This window comes from Danio rerio, chromosome 13 (genome assembly GCF_049306965.1).
Source record: "Danio rerio strain Tuebingen ecotype United States chromosome 13, GRCz12tu, whole genome shotgun sequence".
NCBI lineage: Eukaryota > Metazoa > Chordata > Actinopteri > Cypriniformes > Danionidae > Danio > Danio rerio.
The window spans coordinates 53,014,909-53,032,437 of NC_133188.1; the positions used below are offsets into that span (position 1 = coordinate 53,014,909).

At 40.2% G+C, this 17,529-nt stretch overlaps 2 protein-coding genes across 8 annotated transcripts in view; both read left to right on the forward strand.

Annotated features, from left to right (window-relative positions):
• Positions 1-17,529, forward strand: part of LOC100331556 (signal induced proliferation associated 1 like 2) — an 823,625-nt gene that overhangs the window by 517,050 nt on the left and 289,046 nt on the right. The gene's annotated exons all lie outside the window — the stretch shown is intronic.
• The window catches only part of egln1a (egl-9 family hypoxia-inducible factor 1a), a 70,309-nt gene that overhangs the window by 16,547 nt on the left and 36,233 nt on the right, over positions 1-17,529 (forward strand). For 2 of the 7 annotated variants that reach the window (XR_012388964.1, XR_012388963.1), the window contains exons 2-5: positions 4,045-4,164; positions 12,456-12,592; positions 13,954-14,021; positions 14,115-14,293. Coding sequence is in view for 4 of the 7 variants with exons in the window: in XM_002664235.9 (XP_002664281.2) it covers positions 4,045-4,164; positions 12,456-12,592; positions 13,954-14,021; positions 14,115-14,170 (381 nt within the window). In the remaining 3 variants the exon portion in view is untranslated. Of the gene's footprint in view, positions 1-4,044; positions 4,165-12,455; positions 12,593-13,953; positions 14,022-14,114; positions 16,294-17,529 lie in introns of those variants that run through there. The other 5 variants (XM_002664235.9, XR_012388965.1, XM_068213117.2 and 2 more) reach the window with 5 other exon arrangements.

The following is a 17,529-nucleotide window of genomic DNA, read 5'->3' on the forward strand; positions in this document are numbered from 1 at the left end:
GGAGAACATGCAAACTCCACACAGAAACGCCAACTGAGCCGAGGTTCGAACCAGCGACCCAGCAACCTTCTTGCTGTGAGGCGACAGCACAACCTACTGCGCCACTGCCTTGCCTGCGTAAAACATATGCTGGAAAAGTTGGTGGTTCATTCCGCTGTGGCGACCCCTGATTAATAAAGGGACTAAGCCGAAAAAAAAGTTAATGAATGAATTAATATGCATGTTTGTATGTGTTTCATTTAATCCAGAACCTAAAAAAAATGTTAAAGCAATAATGTTTAGCAATCATTCAACACAATTGTAGAAGCTGTTATACTGAACTAAATGTGCTGATTATTCTACATTTTATATAAACTTATTTTAAGCTTACAGGGCAAAATATTTCATTGCATTTACTCAAAAATTTACCCAACCGATTAGAGAAAGAAGAAAAAAGAGAAAACAGAAATATCTTATAATTAAACTAAAACCTAAAAAATCCATGAAACATTTGTGTAAAATTGCATGTGTTATTTTAAATCATAACATGTTTGAGAAAATAAATGCATGATGTGAACTTTTTTTTCTTGATTTACATAAGATTATCTGATTGCTGCCTGCTCCAAAAAAAAAAAAAAGCAGTTTTATTAAAGTTTACTTGAGCGTAAATCCTTCCATACTGTAAACAAGACATAAGAGTAAAAGTGAAGGAAACAGAGATGTTTGTTTTCATTCCAGAAGGTGGTGATTTTTGGCACTTGATCTCATGTTTGTGTTCATTAAAGCCGCTGTGTTCATGAATGTGGAAGAACTTGTTCATTTCAGATGTGAGATATTGCTGATTTGGGCTGAAAAACATCTCTCCCTGCACGTTCCCTCTGACACGTCAAACTGAAGGCGTTTAAAGGGACAGTTCACTCAAAAAAAAACTTGCATTGATTTTATTTTCAGCTCAGTATAAATAAATAAATGAACATATATGAACACAAACAGACCCTCACAGTCTCCCATATGTTATCAACTATAGAAAAACTGCACACAGCATACATTTCATCCTTAATTAGGTTCAAAACAACACAAAATATAGCCTGCAGTCAGTCAAAACCTCTCATCTGTGTCCGTTAGCCTCTGTTAGAGAGTCATTCCATCATTGCCAGTTCATATTAGTCCAAAAGGTGACGATAAAAATAAAAACAAGGCAGTTTGTTCACGTTTGCTGAAGAAATAATGTGCTCCTTTTTTCCGGCTTCTCCTTTCGCACTTCACTCTCGCATTTGTCAGTGTCTGACAGGATCGGGTTTCAAAAGCACGTCAATAATTAAGCACACGTTATTATCATCAGCTCAAGAAGTTTGCTGTTTCAGATATAGATGCGCGGCAAGTGCAAGCAAGAAAGAGAAAAGGCTCGTGCTTCAGCCTGGATCGTGAAAAACTATGAGGCACAGGGTAAATCTGCTCTACTCCATGGCTTTGTGGCTGTTCATCAAGACGACGGTGAGGTTTGTTTGAGCCCGGATCGACCATGGCTCGTTATTATATGCATATATAATTCCGCTGTAATCTCTCGGCTGTGTATTTTAAACATGGCGGGTTTTTTGTTTTCATTCTGACTTGTTGCGTAAACGAATGACGTATCTCTGTAAACCAATAGCGTTCAGCTGCGCGTCTAGCTCCGCCTTTTGGTACACTTTCTCAAGTTTGGTACCCTTTCGAAAGGGTGCCGAAAAAGTCGTACGGTACAGTTCGGTTCAGTATGCCTTTTGACAGTGAGAACAGATATAAAACCGTACCAATCAGTGGAAACGGGCCATTAGTGACTCCTTTAAAGCTATGAACCAGTGTCTTCAGAGAAACAAGCTCGTTAATATTCATGACCCCTCCAAATAAGGTCAAATCAGAGCATTCATTTTAGAAAAATTCAAACACTAGTTGTGACCCAAATGACACTATGCACTTATACTCTAGTTCCTTTATTAATTTGGGGTCGCCGCGGTGGAATGAACCGCCAACTTAGCCAGTATATGTTTTATGCAGCGGAAACATCCATACACTGTCATTTGCGCTCCTACATTACGGACAATTTAGCTAACCCAATTCCCCTATAGCTCATGTGTTTAGACTGTGGGGGAAACCGGAGCACCTGGAGGAAACCCACATCAACACGAGGAGAGCATGCAAACTCCACACAGAAATGCCAACTGGCCCAGCGGAGACTCGACCCAGCAACCTTCTTGCTGTGAGGCGATCGTGATACCCACTGCGCCTATTTCTAAAAACCCTGTTTCTGTAATTTTTAAGTGTTTTGTTTTTTGGTCACAATGTTTTTTGGATTAATTTTATTTTGAGGGGCTCAAGCTCCCAACAACCCCCCCGCCCTCTATATGCCTGACAGTATTCATAAAAGTTTGATCAGCAGATTCTTACTGTTTGTGCTCACTGTGTGAGTGTGTGTGCCATTAGATTTTGTGGTAAAAAAAAATGGTTTAATAGCTGCCGGGTCAAAATTTACTCAAAGGGCAACCACTCAATCTGTAGAACCTTCATAAAAAAAATAAATAATATATATTTTTTTCTAATGTTGGGGTCATTTAAAAAACAGTATAGTTTTTGGTAACACTTTATAATAACTACACACTATGAATCATTTATTAAGCATTAGCAAATAGTGAACTCATCTGTTAAGCATTAACTCTACATTAATAAGCGTTAGTAAGCAGCTTATAACTGGAGCTACAAATGCTCTATTCTTGACTCACAAACATATTTAAAATGTGTTTAATAATCGTATTTTCATACTTTGTTAATGATTTATTTTTCATTACTAAATGAAGTATCTCATTATTTACAAACCATTTGTATTTAAGAGTAGTTGAGGGTTTTTAGGATCATTCAGAATGAGTTAGTAAAGGATTAATAAACTATTAAAATCAACGTTTATATGTCTTATTATTCAGGCATATATTAATGGTTACTATATATGTTAATAAATGCTTTATTAACTCAACTTCATCTAGTTTTGTGACCTAATCTAAAGTGAGGACTATTCATGCTTTATAAATCCTTTATAAATGACAAATAAAGGCTCAGTTAAATTCTAAACAAAAAGAATGACATTATTCATTCCTATTCATTTATTCGTCCTTCATAATGTCCTATTCGTTCATTTTAAATAAAAAATAAGTCTTTGCAACCTAATCTAAAATAAAATCACTGTAAAGTTTAAACATTGCATCTTATTATATTGTTAAATTACTATATTGTTGTTGTTGTTGTTGTTTTATCCAGTTGGATGTCGTATTTTGACACTCCTGTAATTCAGCAATGTTTAAACTTGATCAAAATTGTACTTTTTAGAAAAGATTGCAAAGATGTTTTGTTTATTTGATTCTGAGCCTTTATTTGTCATTTATAAGGGATTTATAAAGCATGAACAGTCCTCACTTTAGATTAGATCACAAAACTGCATGAAGTTGAGTTATTAAAACATTTATTAACATATTAGTTAACTATTAATATATGCCTGATTAATAAGATATATAAATGTTGATTTCAATAGTTTATTAATCATTTACTAACTCATTCTGAATCATCCTAAAACCATCAACTCCAAATGGTTTGTAAATAATGCAATACTTAATTTAGTAATGAAAAATAAATCATTAACTAAGTATGAAAATACGATTATTAAACACATTTTAAATATGTTTGTAAGTCAAGAATAGAGCATTTGTAGCTACAGTTATAAGCTGCTTACTAACGCTTATTAATGTAGAGTTTATGCTTAACAGATAATGAGTTCACTAGATGCTAATGCTTAATAAATGATTTATAGTGTGTAGTTATTATAAAGTGTTACCTATTTTTTTTTCTGCTGTTAAACACTGCAAAAAGTCAACAGGAGGGTTAAAACAGACGTCCTTTGGGAACATCATTTTGAAGTTGGATAAAGGGTTATACATTTACAATATTTCCCAAGAATATTGTAATATATTTAAAATCGCATCATGACACAAGTGATAATATCAACCCTGCTGACCTGTGAGTGTTTTCTGTGTTTTCTGGCAGGCGATGGTGGCGTGTTATCCGGGTAAAGGCACGGGTTATGTGCGCCATGTGGACAACCCGAATGGCGATGGGAGATGCGTCACGTGCATTTATTATCTTAATAAGAATTGGGATGCCAAGGTATGCAAGAAATCACAGATGTTATTTAATCCTCAAAGCTTCGACCTGAAAAATTTTGTTATTAAAAGGGACTCTCAAAATACACATTTGTTTACGTTTTTTTTTCTTCTATTATTATCATTTAGTTTGCCTAATTATCCTAATTAGCCTAGTTAAGCCTTTAAATGTCACTGTAAGCTGAATACTAGTATCTTGAAGAATATTTAGTCAAATATTATGTGCTTCCATCATGAAAAGACAAAGGAAATTAGTTATTAAAACTAATGCTAAAAATTAATACGTTAACAGTGTTATAAATTCAGATGTCTTTATTTAATTTCATTCATTTATTTTCCTTCAGCTTAGTCCCTTATTTATCAGTGGAATGAACCACCAACTAATCCAGTGTATGTTTTACACAACATATGCCCTTCCAGCAGCAACCCTGAACTGGAAAACACCTATACACTTTCACATTCACACACACACACACACACTCGTACACTACGGACAATTTAGTTTATTTAATAAATAAACTAAGGAGGAAACCCACGCCAACACGGGGAGAACATGCAAACTCCACACAGAAATCCCAACTGGTCCAGCCAGGACTTGAACCAGCGACTTTCTTGCTGTGAGGCGACTGTGCTAACCACTGAGCCACTGCCCAATTTCATTCATTCCAATGAAGTAAAAAAAAAGGTTTCTGAAAAAGTCTAAAAACAGAGGTCAATTATTTTTACAGCAGAACTCTTCATGTTTTGATTTCATACAATAATATACTTACACAAATCAAGTTTCTTATGTTATGCTTTGATTATATATGGAATCAAATATGGAAAATATTGTATATGGCATCGACTAAAACTGGAGTTTTGTTTAGTAATGTAACACTCACCGGCCACTTTAATAGGTACACCTGTCCAGCTGCTCGTTAATACGAATTTCTAATCAGCCAATCACATGGCAGCAACTCAATGCATTTAGGCATGTAGACATGGTCAAGACAATCTGCTGCACCAACACCATGAAAGCATGAATCCATCCTGCCTTGTATCAGCGGTTCAGGCTGGTGTATTGTTGCTGACCATGTCCACCACAGTGTACCCATCTTCTGATGGCTACTTCCAGCAGAATAACGCACCATAAAGCGTGAATCATCTCAGACTGGTTTCTTGAACATGACAATAAGTTCACTGTACTCAAATGGCCTCCACAGTCACCAGAACTCAATCCAATAATAGAGCAACCTTTGGGATGTGGTGGAACAGGAGATTGGCATCATGGATGTGCAGCCGACAAATCTGCAGCAACTGCGTGATGCTATCATGTCAATATGGAGCAAAATCTCTGAGGAATATTTCCAGTACCTTGCTGAATCTATGCCACAAATGATTAAGGAAGTTTTAAAGGAATAAGGGGTCCGACTGGGTACTGGTAAGGTGTACCTAATAAAGTGGCCGGTGAGAGAATATTTGTATATATAGTATTTTAAATGTACAAAAAATAAATAAATAAATAATAATAATAAATACACACACACACACACACACACACACACACACACACACACACACACACACACACAAGAATAAACCAATATTGTGCATCAGTACAGTACCATTTATTTGCAATTCATTCATTTATTTTTTTTTCGGGCGCCACAGCGGAATGAACCGCTAACTTATCCAGCAAGTTTTTACGCAGCGGATGACCTTCCAGCCGCAACCCATCACTGGGAAACATAAATACACACTCATTCACTCTCATACACTATGGACAATTTAGCCTACCCAATTCACCTGTACCACATCTTTGGACTTGTGGAGGAAACCCACGCGAACGCAGGGAGAACTTGCAAACTCCACACAGAAATGCAAACTGACCCAGCCGAGGCTCGAACCAGCGGCCTTCTTGCTGTGAGGCGACAGCACTACATGCTGCTCCACCGCATCGCCTATTTACAATTAATTTTGAAAACCAAACAAACATCTTGATTGTTTTATAAAATACCAGTTTGATCACACTCTAGATTTTAAATGTTGAAAAAAAAAAAGTTGAAAAAGTCTCAATGTTTGCTCAATGTTCTGAAGTTCTGACTGAAAGATGTTGTTGGCATTTTTAAAGCATGCTGTTTTCTGAGACGGTCATGAATGGCTTCTGCATACGTGCCGGTCGTGCTTCATTTCAGTCTAATCCCATTAACCTCTGAGATTGTAATCTCCAGAGAAAACCAGCAGGAGAGTTACTGAAACAGCTTAGAGAGTCATAAAAATGGAGCACGAGACTCAGTCAGAGGCAGAGACCATCAGTCATGTGATTAATGCACTAATACTGTAAAACCATTCACAGATTCTTCATGTGTTTCTTTACTCTCTGATTGCATTATAGTTTTATTTCATGCCTAGTATCTACACTGTAAAAAATGCTGGGTTCGACACAATTCCTTCATGTTGTCCCAACACAAATTTATTAAGTTAAATTAGTAATTTTTTTACAAATTAAGTGGATTCAGAAACAAAGTTAGATTAGTATTGTTCGTAACTCATTTTAAATAAGTAGTTTGAACAAGCAGCAAAAGTAATTTGTGAATGTGTAAATAATGCTGGGTTGTAGTCGAATATGGACAAACCCAACATTGGGTTGATTTTTTATTATTGGGTAAATCTAACTTTAACACTTTATAGTTTTTTTTCTAAAAATCTACTCTCAAAAAATATTTATTTGCTTTTACAAACAACTTTTAAAATGTTTTTACAATTTAAAACGAGCTGTAACAACACAATTCTTGAGATTTCATTGGGACAACTTGAATGTTTTATGTTCAATCCGCATAAAGTGTTATGCTGTGTTCACACCAGACGCGGTAGGAGCGTCAAGCGTGAGTGATTTAACTGTTAAACGTGCAATTAGACATCCTGTGGCGCGGTACGCGCAAATGACGCAAATTGCGCGGCACGAATGTCGCGATATGCGCGAATGACGCAGCGCGAATTGAACGTTTTGCGCAAATCGCTCGAGTTCAAAAATCTGAACTTCAGCAGACATTCGTGCCGCTTTAACCAATCATGAGCTTGCTCTTGTGGGGGCGTGATTGTGACATATTGACTGTTGTTGGTGTCCCGAGGTAAATCCTTCAGCCGACACCGACAACAGTGCATCAAACTGGGCTCGGCTCAGTCAGGAGCACCGCTGAAAGCCTCATCCAGCCGTCATCCAAGTTCAGTTTCTGGAGGAGTTTATGAGCTCAGCTGGATGCACCTCTGAAAGAATCTATTGGACTCAGACACAGCCCTAAACATATCGACACTGTTTTTCAGCCTTCATAAAACACATAAACACTGTTATTTTCTTAATAAAATCCATGTTAGCCATTTAGCAACAAAGCTAGAGTCACCGGGCAGACAGAAGCCCTGCCCATCACGCGAATCCGCGTCTGTTCTGAAGTGAATTTAACGCGCGAAAGAAGCAGGGTTTGACGCGCGAATATAGCGAGTAAACTCAAATGTTCACGCGACGATTTATCCGCGCGTTCCTCGTCTGGTGTGAACACAGCATTGTTGACTTAATGGATTTGGGTTTAGACAACATGAATGAATTGTGTGAAACCCAGCATTTTTTAATGCTTAAAAAGATTTTGTAGTATTAAAAAGATGTTTGAGGAAAAGCTGATGACATCAGAACGTTTTTATTTTCTCTCAAAAGGCAATGCAAATAAAGGTAAATGCTGGGTTGTGGACACCGAACGTTGAGTCAATTATAAACAAACTCAATGCTTAGAGTGTACCATATTTATAGAGAGGATCTCTCCCTCATTTGCATAAACAGCACTGAGTGAGAAGCAGCGTCATATTGGGCTGATATAAACACACCCAGTCCTTTTTTTTCAATTTAACAACATAAAAACGGTGGACCAATTGGAGTGGTTTTGAGACCGACCACAACTTGACGTAGGAGTGCGGTCCCCCCGCCCACTAAAATTGACTGACAGGCACGCATTACCATATCCTCAGTTTGTTGTTTCACGTCCACCAAAGAAACACCCTTGCTCTATTTTTGGATACACAATGAATGCAACATATTGAGATTCAGGCTATTAAAAACAGCTAATCCACCAAGTCTTTCAGCACTCTCTCCGAAAACACTCGATTGATCTCGACTGGCGGATCAACATTCATCACATGATCGCTCTCATAGGCACTATTGTTTGTAACTTTAGGTGGCTTTGCAAACCTGTGAACTTTTTATTGCGTCTTCCTTAAACTTCAACAGTTTGAATTTCCCGCGGTCACAGAAGCTCCCCGTCATCGTAACTAGGTGCGGCTGGAAAATGAGTGCATTCCTCCATTGGAAATAACAAACTTGCCTTAGTTATAGCCTCAGTCAAAGTTAATCCAGTGTGCATGGTTATTAGTGTACAAGTTTAGAAATTTTAATTAGCACACAGTTGGCATCACTTTGTTCAGTTGCTGCAGTTTTGTTCTGTGCAGAAACACGGTGTTGAGAAGCCTTTACGATTAACCGTGACGAATTAAAGCGTGGTTAATATTAATTGGCTAATCGGGAGGACCGGGAGAATTCCCGGTGGGCCAGTCCGTTTTTTGGCCGCGAGGGCCGGTGTCCCTAGCTCCAGAATCTGTTGCTCTCAGCAGTCACACTTTTTAAATTCATTATTTTTTATACTTGACCACTTGACCACAGTCTTATTCATTATTTTACCGCAGCTCTGCTCTTTTTATCTATTTTCTCGCAGCCTGGTGATCAGTATGCAGCCTGCAGGTTAATGATGATATTAGTCAGACGAGCCACCACACAATGCACAGTTGATGTGGTCCAGTGGTTAGCACATTAGGATATGATGCTGAGGATCCGGGTTTGATCCTTGTCTGAAGTGTTTTTTTGTTTTTGTTTTTTATATATATATATATATTTTTTTTTTTTTAAGACATAATACTGTTATTGTTGTTGAACATTTGAAGTTCGCAGCTGTTTTCTCAAAAAAAGACGTGATAGTGTAATTAGAAACTGAATTGGAAATGTCCTTATTTTAATATAGTCATTCGTGAACTGAGGTGGGCCGGTCTGAGGCTTGAAACTCCAGGGCTAATAAGGAGTCCCACTCTGGCCCTGTCCCTATACGGATGACACATGCATCGTTACATAGCGGCTGTAATACTATACAAAGACGCGAATGATTTTGTTATTACTCTGACACATTCTGGCACAGTAGGAATATTGGTTCCTCAACAGTCGTCTCTGCTTGAACAAGCTAAATAATCTGCCAATTGGGTAAACAAAATAATCTTGTTTTTTCTTTTGATATAAGATTATTTTGCTTACCCCATTGGCACATAATTTAGCTTGTTTTACGGAAAAACTCACTTAATATTAGCATATTATTTCTCAAAACAAGACAATATGTTTTGCTTGTCTAGAAAATTCTTCTTGATTTGAGAATTTTTAGATATTTGGACTCAAAACAAGGCAAAAAATCTAAGTAAGAAAAACATTTTTTGCAGTGTATGTGAGTGTTCTCCGTGTATCATGAAAACATTTTGCACATTTACACTGTCTTGCACTTTTTATGACCTCTGATTACACATTATTAAAGACTTTTGAGATGCATTGTAACCTGCATATGCACAACTGTACGTGCATTTTTTATTATGCCTGTGTTTGCTCTCTGTGTACAATTAAATGAACTATTCGCCCTCCTGTTAAAGTCAAATTCTTTTCTCTTTTTTTCTTTGCAATTTCTGTTTAGGGGAGAGAACATTTCTTTAACACATCTGCATTATACTCATCTCTAATAACTGATTTATTTTATCTTTGTCATGATGACAGTAAATAGTATTAGACTAGATATTCTTCAAGACACTAGTATTCAGCTTGAAGTGACATTTAAAGGCTTAACTAGGTTAATTAGGGTAAAGATAGAGTAATTAGGCAAGTCATTGTATAACAGTGGTTTGTTGAGGAGACAATCCAAAACAAATATTGCTACAAATAAATAAACTAAAATAATACAAATAAACTGCAAATAAACTGCTTTTATTCTAGCCAAAATAAAACAAATAAGACTTTCTCTAGAAGAAAGAAATATCATCAGACATACTGGGAAAATTTCCTGAATCTGTTAAACATCCTTTGAGAAATATTTGAAAAAGAATAAGCATTTGACAGGAGGGCTCATAATTTTGCCCTCAACTATTTCTATATGACATGTGTGTGTATGAGTGTGTGGTACGTGTGAAAAGTTAATTAATTCTTGCACACTCTGAGATGTTTCATACATGTCTTTTTATCCAGCATGAGGTCTCTTTTTTTTCCCTCTTATCCCGGTTCAGGAAGGCCTCGCTCTGCTGCCGTTTCCTACCCTGACCTCCTCCAGATCTGCCCTCTCATTGTTTGTGTGCCTCTGTTATTTGTGCTAATGGAATTCATCTTTATCACTAAGAAAAGCTCCAGTCACGCACTGCTGACTCCGCTTTATTGTCAGTAGTCACGTTATGCCGAGTTCAGACTGCGTGATTTTAGCCCCGATTTTGGCTCGCTGACAGGTTTTGGAGAAATCGCCAACAAATGCCTGAAATCACAGGCAAATCGCTGCTTGTGTACGTGAGTGACAATCACACAGTATGAACTATCAAAGACGCGATCTGAGAGAATCGGCATGATTTGAATCGCCGACACCTCCAGATATTCAGCACGGCAAATATCTCACAGGCATCGGCGACTCATTAGCGTTTCTCTCAGATCGCGTCTTTGATAGTTCATACTGTGTGATTGTCACTCACGTGCACGTGCACCTATTTGCCTGTGATTTCAGGCATTTGTCAGCGATTTCTAAAAACCTGTCGGCGAGCCAAAATCGGGGCTAAAATCACGCAGTCTGAACTAGGCATTACCGTACGTTCACACCGAAAGCGGCGAGAGCGTCAAAGTAGCCGGAAGTCATTCATTTTCAATGAGAGCCAGCGGCGATAAGCAGCGAGGAGCAGCAAGGAGCAGCGCGGCGCGTCTTCGCCGGCGTGAGCGTCGAGGAGAGTTGAAATGAAGTCAACTTTATGGTAATGAGCTATGACGCGGTTCGGCGGCAAGCAATCAGAATGAAGACGTCCATCGCTTGATAGCAGTTCAGAGAACACTGACCTGTGAACTTTGGTTCCGACCACAGTTGTTCCCAAGGGTTTTATATTATTGCGGTCGCCGGATTTCCAATTATTTAAAAAAAATTTCCTACAGGAACATACATTAAATAAGTTACTGGCGAGTTACTGATGTTCATTAATTATTTATAAATTTATCTTAAAAAAGCGGGAATCTCACGCGATGTGACAGTACAAAACAGTACTGCTGCTTCAGGATATTTCAGACATATGGACACATATTGGATAAATAGAGCAAAGCCACACCACACGCAACTTGATCTTCCATTGTTGTATGAATTTGATAAGAAGTGCGCAACATTTTCACGCTAGAAACATGTTTTATGCAGGAATGCAACTGATATGCTGCAACGGCTCCTCTAAATATGAGATCAATGTAGCGAGTTTTGACGCTCTCGCCGCCGGAGCTGAAGGCAGACAGCGTTGTCGCCAGGGCGGCCAGAGCGACCTTGGACGCTCTCGCCGCTTTCGGTGTGAACGTACGGTTAGAGGTCAGAGGAGTGAGGTTTACCTGCACAGCACACACTAGCTGGCAACACGGTGGCTCAGTGGTTAGAACTGTGGCCTTACAACAAGATGGTCACTGGTTCAAGTCCCGGCTGTGCCAGGTGGCATTACTGTGTGGAGTTTGCATGTTCTCCCCGTGTTGGTGTGGGTTTCCTCCGGGTGCTCCGGTTTCTCCCACAGTCCAAACACATGCGCTATAGGTGAATTGGGTGAAATTGGCCATAGTGTATGAGTGTGAATGAGTGTGTGAATAAGTAAAGGGTTTGGAAAGGTCCTTGAAAATGTCTCTGGGGGCCCCCTGAATGCATGAGCCCTAAGAATCGTCCTAACTCCCCTAGTCCAGCATCTTCACATTGGCTTTAGTCTTGACAAGTGCAGATGAATGACTTGTGTCCTGGGAGCCCTGTACAAATATGGTGGTGCTATTGACACATGCTCAGGGCCTGTATGTGATATCTAGTGTATATATCTACGTGTGATAGAGCATGCTAGCAATGGGTTGAGTTGTTAGAAGTGTGTTAATCATGTTAGCAGTCGGTTATTTTCTAAACTATTTTAAGTTTCAGGTCAGTGAACTTCTTGAAGTTGTGTGCGAATGTTTGCATGGTTGTTTGAATGGTTGTCTTGTGTGTGCAGGAGCACGGGGGAATGCTGCGGATATTCCCCGAGGGTAAAGCTCAGTTTGCGGACATCGAACCCAAATTTGACCGTTTGCTTTTATTCTGGTCTGACAGACGAAACCCTCATGAGGTCCAGCCTGCGTATTCGACAAGGTCACCATTTCTGAAGTGCACACACAAACACACACACAGGCCAACACACACATGCACACACACACACACACACATGCAGAAACACATAGACACATAAACGCACACGCACACACTCACGCATACACGCACAGCCGCGCACACACACAAACACACACACACATATGCAGAAACACATAGACACATGCATGCACGCACAGAAACACAGACACATGCACACACACGCACACAAACATTTGCACAAGTGCAGACACACATTTACAGACACATGCAGATACACGCAGACAGACACACACACACACACGCAGACACACATTTACAGACACATGCAGATACACACACAGATTAACACACATGCAGACACACACACACACACAAACATGCTCTTGACACTCACATAGACACACAAACAGACAGACACATGCACAAATACACACACGCACACAGACACACACAAACATTTGCACAAATGCAGACACACAATTACAAATAAATGCAGATACACACACAGATTAACACACATGCAGACACACACACACACACACACACACGCACACACACACACACATATGCAGAAACACATAGGCGCACGCGCACGCACACGCACACACACACACACACACACGCTCTGACACTCACACAGACACACAAACAGACAGACACATGCACAGATACACACACAAATAAGCACACACACACACAGACACACACAAACATTTGCACAAATGCAGACACACATTTACAGACACATGCAGATACACACACAGACACACACACACACACACACACACACAAAGAAACGACACCTGCACACACACACACACACACACACACACACACACACACACACACACTTACATAGACACATGCACACACACACACACACACATCTGCAGAAACACATAGACACACACGCACACACACACACACACACACACACTCTGACACTCACACAGACACACAAACAGACAGACACATGCACATATACACACACACACAGACACACACAAACATTTGCACAAATGCAGACACACATTTACAGACACACACACACGTGTGTGTGTGTGTGTGTACTTGTTTTTGTGACATATCAGGACACAAATCTGTATAATGACATGGGAATGACACAGGTATTGCAAAAAGGAGGTGAAATATAAGGACATTGGTGTCGTCCTCAATATATAATATAATAACACAGGATGAGTTTAATCAGAGAGTAAAGCTGCACACAGTCTCCTGTGATGGTTGGGTTTAGGGGTGGGGTGGGGTGAGGGCAATACAATATATATTTGGTGCAGCATAAAATGAATGGAAACCTATGTAATGTCCCCACTTTTCACAAAAACAAACGTGTGTGTGTGTAGATATGCCATTACCGTGTGGTATTTTGATGCTGATGAGCGGGCCAGAGCGAAAGAAAAGTATCTTACAGGTAATCACCTCAATGGCACTGTTCATCCTGAGCCACTTGAACATGTAATGAGACATGATGCAGTCCTGATGGTTTGTTTTTGGTTTTGAAAAGGTGCTGGTGAAAAAGGCGTGAAGGTGGAGCTAAACAAGCCGTCGGAACCAAGCTAATTAAGCTCTCATCGATCCAGACTGTTCCTGATTATCTGCTGCCGTGTGGATATAAAAAGACGAGAGTCGAAAAAAAGCAGCAAGACCAAGCAAGAGGAGGAGATGAAGACTGAATGATCAGAGGTTTGAAAAGCTGCTGAATTCCTTCCTCACAGAAGCAGCTGACTTTGAACATGGTTTAGGTTTAGCTTTTAAAGGTGCAGTACTCTGTGTGACATCACATTAAAGGGTCACGAAACACCAAAACACATGTGTTGAGCTGTTGACAGTCGTATATGTGTCCCACACAGCTAAAAACACTATTAGGACACCTATATTTCACTAAAAAGTGTAAATTGGTTGTTTTTGCGTTATTTCAAGCAAATTCGTACTTCCGGTTTGAAACGAATTTTTGAAGCTGCGTCACGGCCATGAGATAATAGCGTGTATTCCAGCGTGCAGACTGGACGCCTGTGCCAGAGTGTGTCTTATTACGTCTTACAGTGTGCTGCATTAATGCATGAGTAAGGCTTGGTTCAAACCAATCAGCGCGCTCTATTGTGCAACTTCATTAATATTCATTATTGTCACAGTGTTTAGACGACAGAGACGCCACGTTGTGTTGGCAAAACAAGTGTGAAGTGTTGCTTTTATAGTTTGCTGCCGTTAAGTTTTGTTTTCATTTTCTCTCTGTGAGAGCGCAGCTGGAGTCACGTGGATTAACAGTGTACGCGACGCTTGACAACAATAACTTACGTGTCTAAGGAGGATTATTGTTTACCTGAGAGCTGTTCTCATCTGCAAACGCTGAGATCCGGATTCGCTTGTAGTCTCCTCTTAATAAAGACGCGGCTCTAGTTGCTGGTGATTGTTCTGTCTCTACAGATTTGGTAAGTGAGCGACCAGTGCTCTTTGTTTATTCAGATTGTTCGTATCGAACTTAACTATTGCACTGAGTGTAAACATGTTAGCACCACAACCAAACTTTTTTTTTTATGACCGGAATAACACACGCGGCTTTCTTACGCTACCTGCCGAGTGTATCTAAGTTTCCGGGAAACGCAGAGTTTTTTTTTTCTCATTCGCCGTGCGGTATCAAACATTGCGTGAAAAATACACGCTTAGAGCAGCTCCTCGAATCAAATATCTCATTTGTCGCGAGGGACATGACTGAATTCCCTGAATGAAAGAGCCAAACTGCAGTTAAAGTCCACCATTTAATAATTTGGCAAATAATTCGACCACAGATGTCCATGTAAACACCATCCCTTTCTCCCGTGTGTTTGTATGTATTTTGACTCTGAAACTCGCGCGTGCCCAAATAGACACTCCCACACGCTCCCACTTTAGTTCCTCCGACACTCCCCCTAAACAGAGCTGGACACGCCCACTTTTCTGACTTTTTCCAAAGTAGAGGTGTGAAAACACCCTGCTGAAACGAGGGGGTTTCATGGCCCTTTAATGCTTCTCGTGTGACCAGAGTGCATCCTTCAGCTTAGTCCCTAATTCATAAGGGGTCGCCACAGTGGAATGAACCGTCAACTATTCCAGCATATTTTATATGCAGCCCTTCCAGCCACAACCCAGTACTGAGAAACACCCATACACACATTCACACTCATACACTGCGGCCAATTTAGTTCATCAGTTCCCCTATAGCGCATGTGTTTGGACTGTGGGGGAAACTGGAGCACCCAGAGGAAACCCACACCAACACGGTGGAGAACATGCAAACCCCACATAGAAATGCCAACTGGTCCAGCTGGGACTCATACCAGCCACCTTCTTGCTGTGAGGTGACTAACCACTAAGCCGCCGTGCCGCCATCTGAGGACTGTTCAAAAAGCTTCTGGGATGTGTTTTGAGCTGATCTTTGCGAATGGAGCACGTTTGCTTGTTTTTTTTCCTCATCACTGCATCAGAGCTGGTCAGATAGTTTGTTCATACTCATGTACACACAATGCCATGCAACTTCCAGCATGTTTATCCAGGACTGTGAGTCGGCAGATGCATTATGGGAATGCTCTCTGCAATTGTCGCGTGTGTCAGGTCAGTGCAAGTCCAGTGTTGAAAGTCATTGTCTTTTAAGACCTGCACATTATTGTACACATTCAATGAAATAATAAAGAGCCTGTTTGCATTTACAGTGTTGCACTGATAATTATTCTGAGGGCCTTCTCACACTATGCCATCCGTACCGTGCCCAGGCCCGTTTCCTGGATCGTTTGAGAAGTGTGAGTGTGCTGATTCGGGCTCAAGCCTGTTCACTTGGCCGGCCCTAGCCCGGTTGGAAGAGGTGTGCCTGAGCGCGGTTCACTTGGGCTTTGGGTACGCTTGTTTGTGAGTGCAAAACGCGCCAAAGCTCGAAACTGAAAGCGAGACGTGACTTTTAAGGGACTGTTTCATATGGATTTATTAATCATTCTTACTGTTCAGTGAACGCAAACTGCCGTAGTTTATTAAAGATGAGAACTCCTCACTGCACGACAGCTGCGCGCCTTCAGCAGACCTCCTCATTCCTGCAGCATGAGAGCTTTATGATTGTTTATGAGCGCCAAAAGTGGTGGATCTGTTCGGCGAAATATCTGACTGCGTGTCCCCGCATCCCTAAGGAATGTTTGGCGAAATATTTGACGGCATATCAAATGACTGACACGATATAACTAGAGAAATCTCCACTGTGCTGCTGAGGTAGAGAGCACTTCTCACTGAACAGCGCAGCAGCGATGACGTAAGCGCACCGAAGCCCGTTTGTGGTGTGAGCGCGGGCCGTCGGGGGAGATGGGAGGGGGGACAAGCGTGCTTTGGCCCGGTTCGAGGCAACTGTACCTAGCGGAGTACGGCCTGAAATTAGTGTATTTTTGCCTAAGGCAGAATCCCAATTCTACCCTGTTTCGACTTTCAAGTTTGGCTCTAGGTTTTAAAGGAGGTAACATTTGATATGATTCAAATTTGTGGTGAATTGGTAGCAAAATAGCCCTTAGCCCTTCCCCGCGTCTCAATTCTCTTTAGCTTAAAGGCGTAGAGCTAAGGGGAAGGGCTAGATACCCCTTTGAACTGAGATTTTTCAGGACCACACTCTCCTGTTTAAAATAATATATGACACTTGAGGCTGACTGCTAAAATAACAATAAAACTGCTTTAAAAAATATATATATAGGGTCTTTAGGTGCCCACAAAATACCTTTAGGTCTTTAAGGGTTACAAAAAAAAAAAAAAAAAAAAAAAAACGCTAAAATAAAAACAAATTTCGCTAAATTTCATTATCTATAATCCATAATAATAACTGCTGTACAGCAGTCCCACAAAATTCTGACACTCGATGACTCGAATACCCTGTCAGTAATGTTTAGTTGCTGAGAATGAGCTTTTACAGCGTC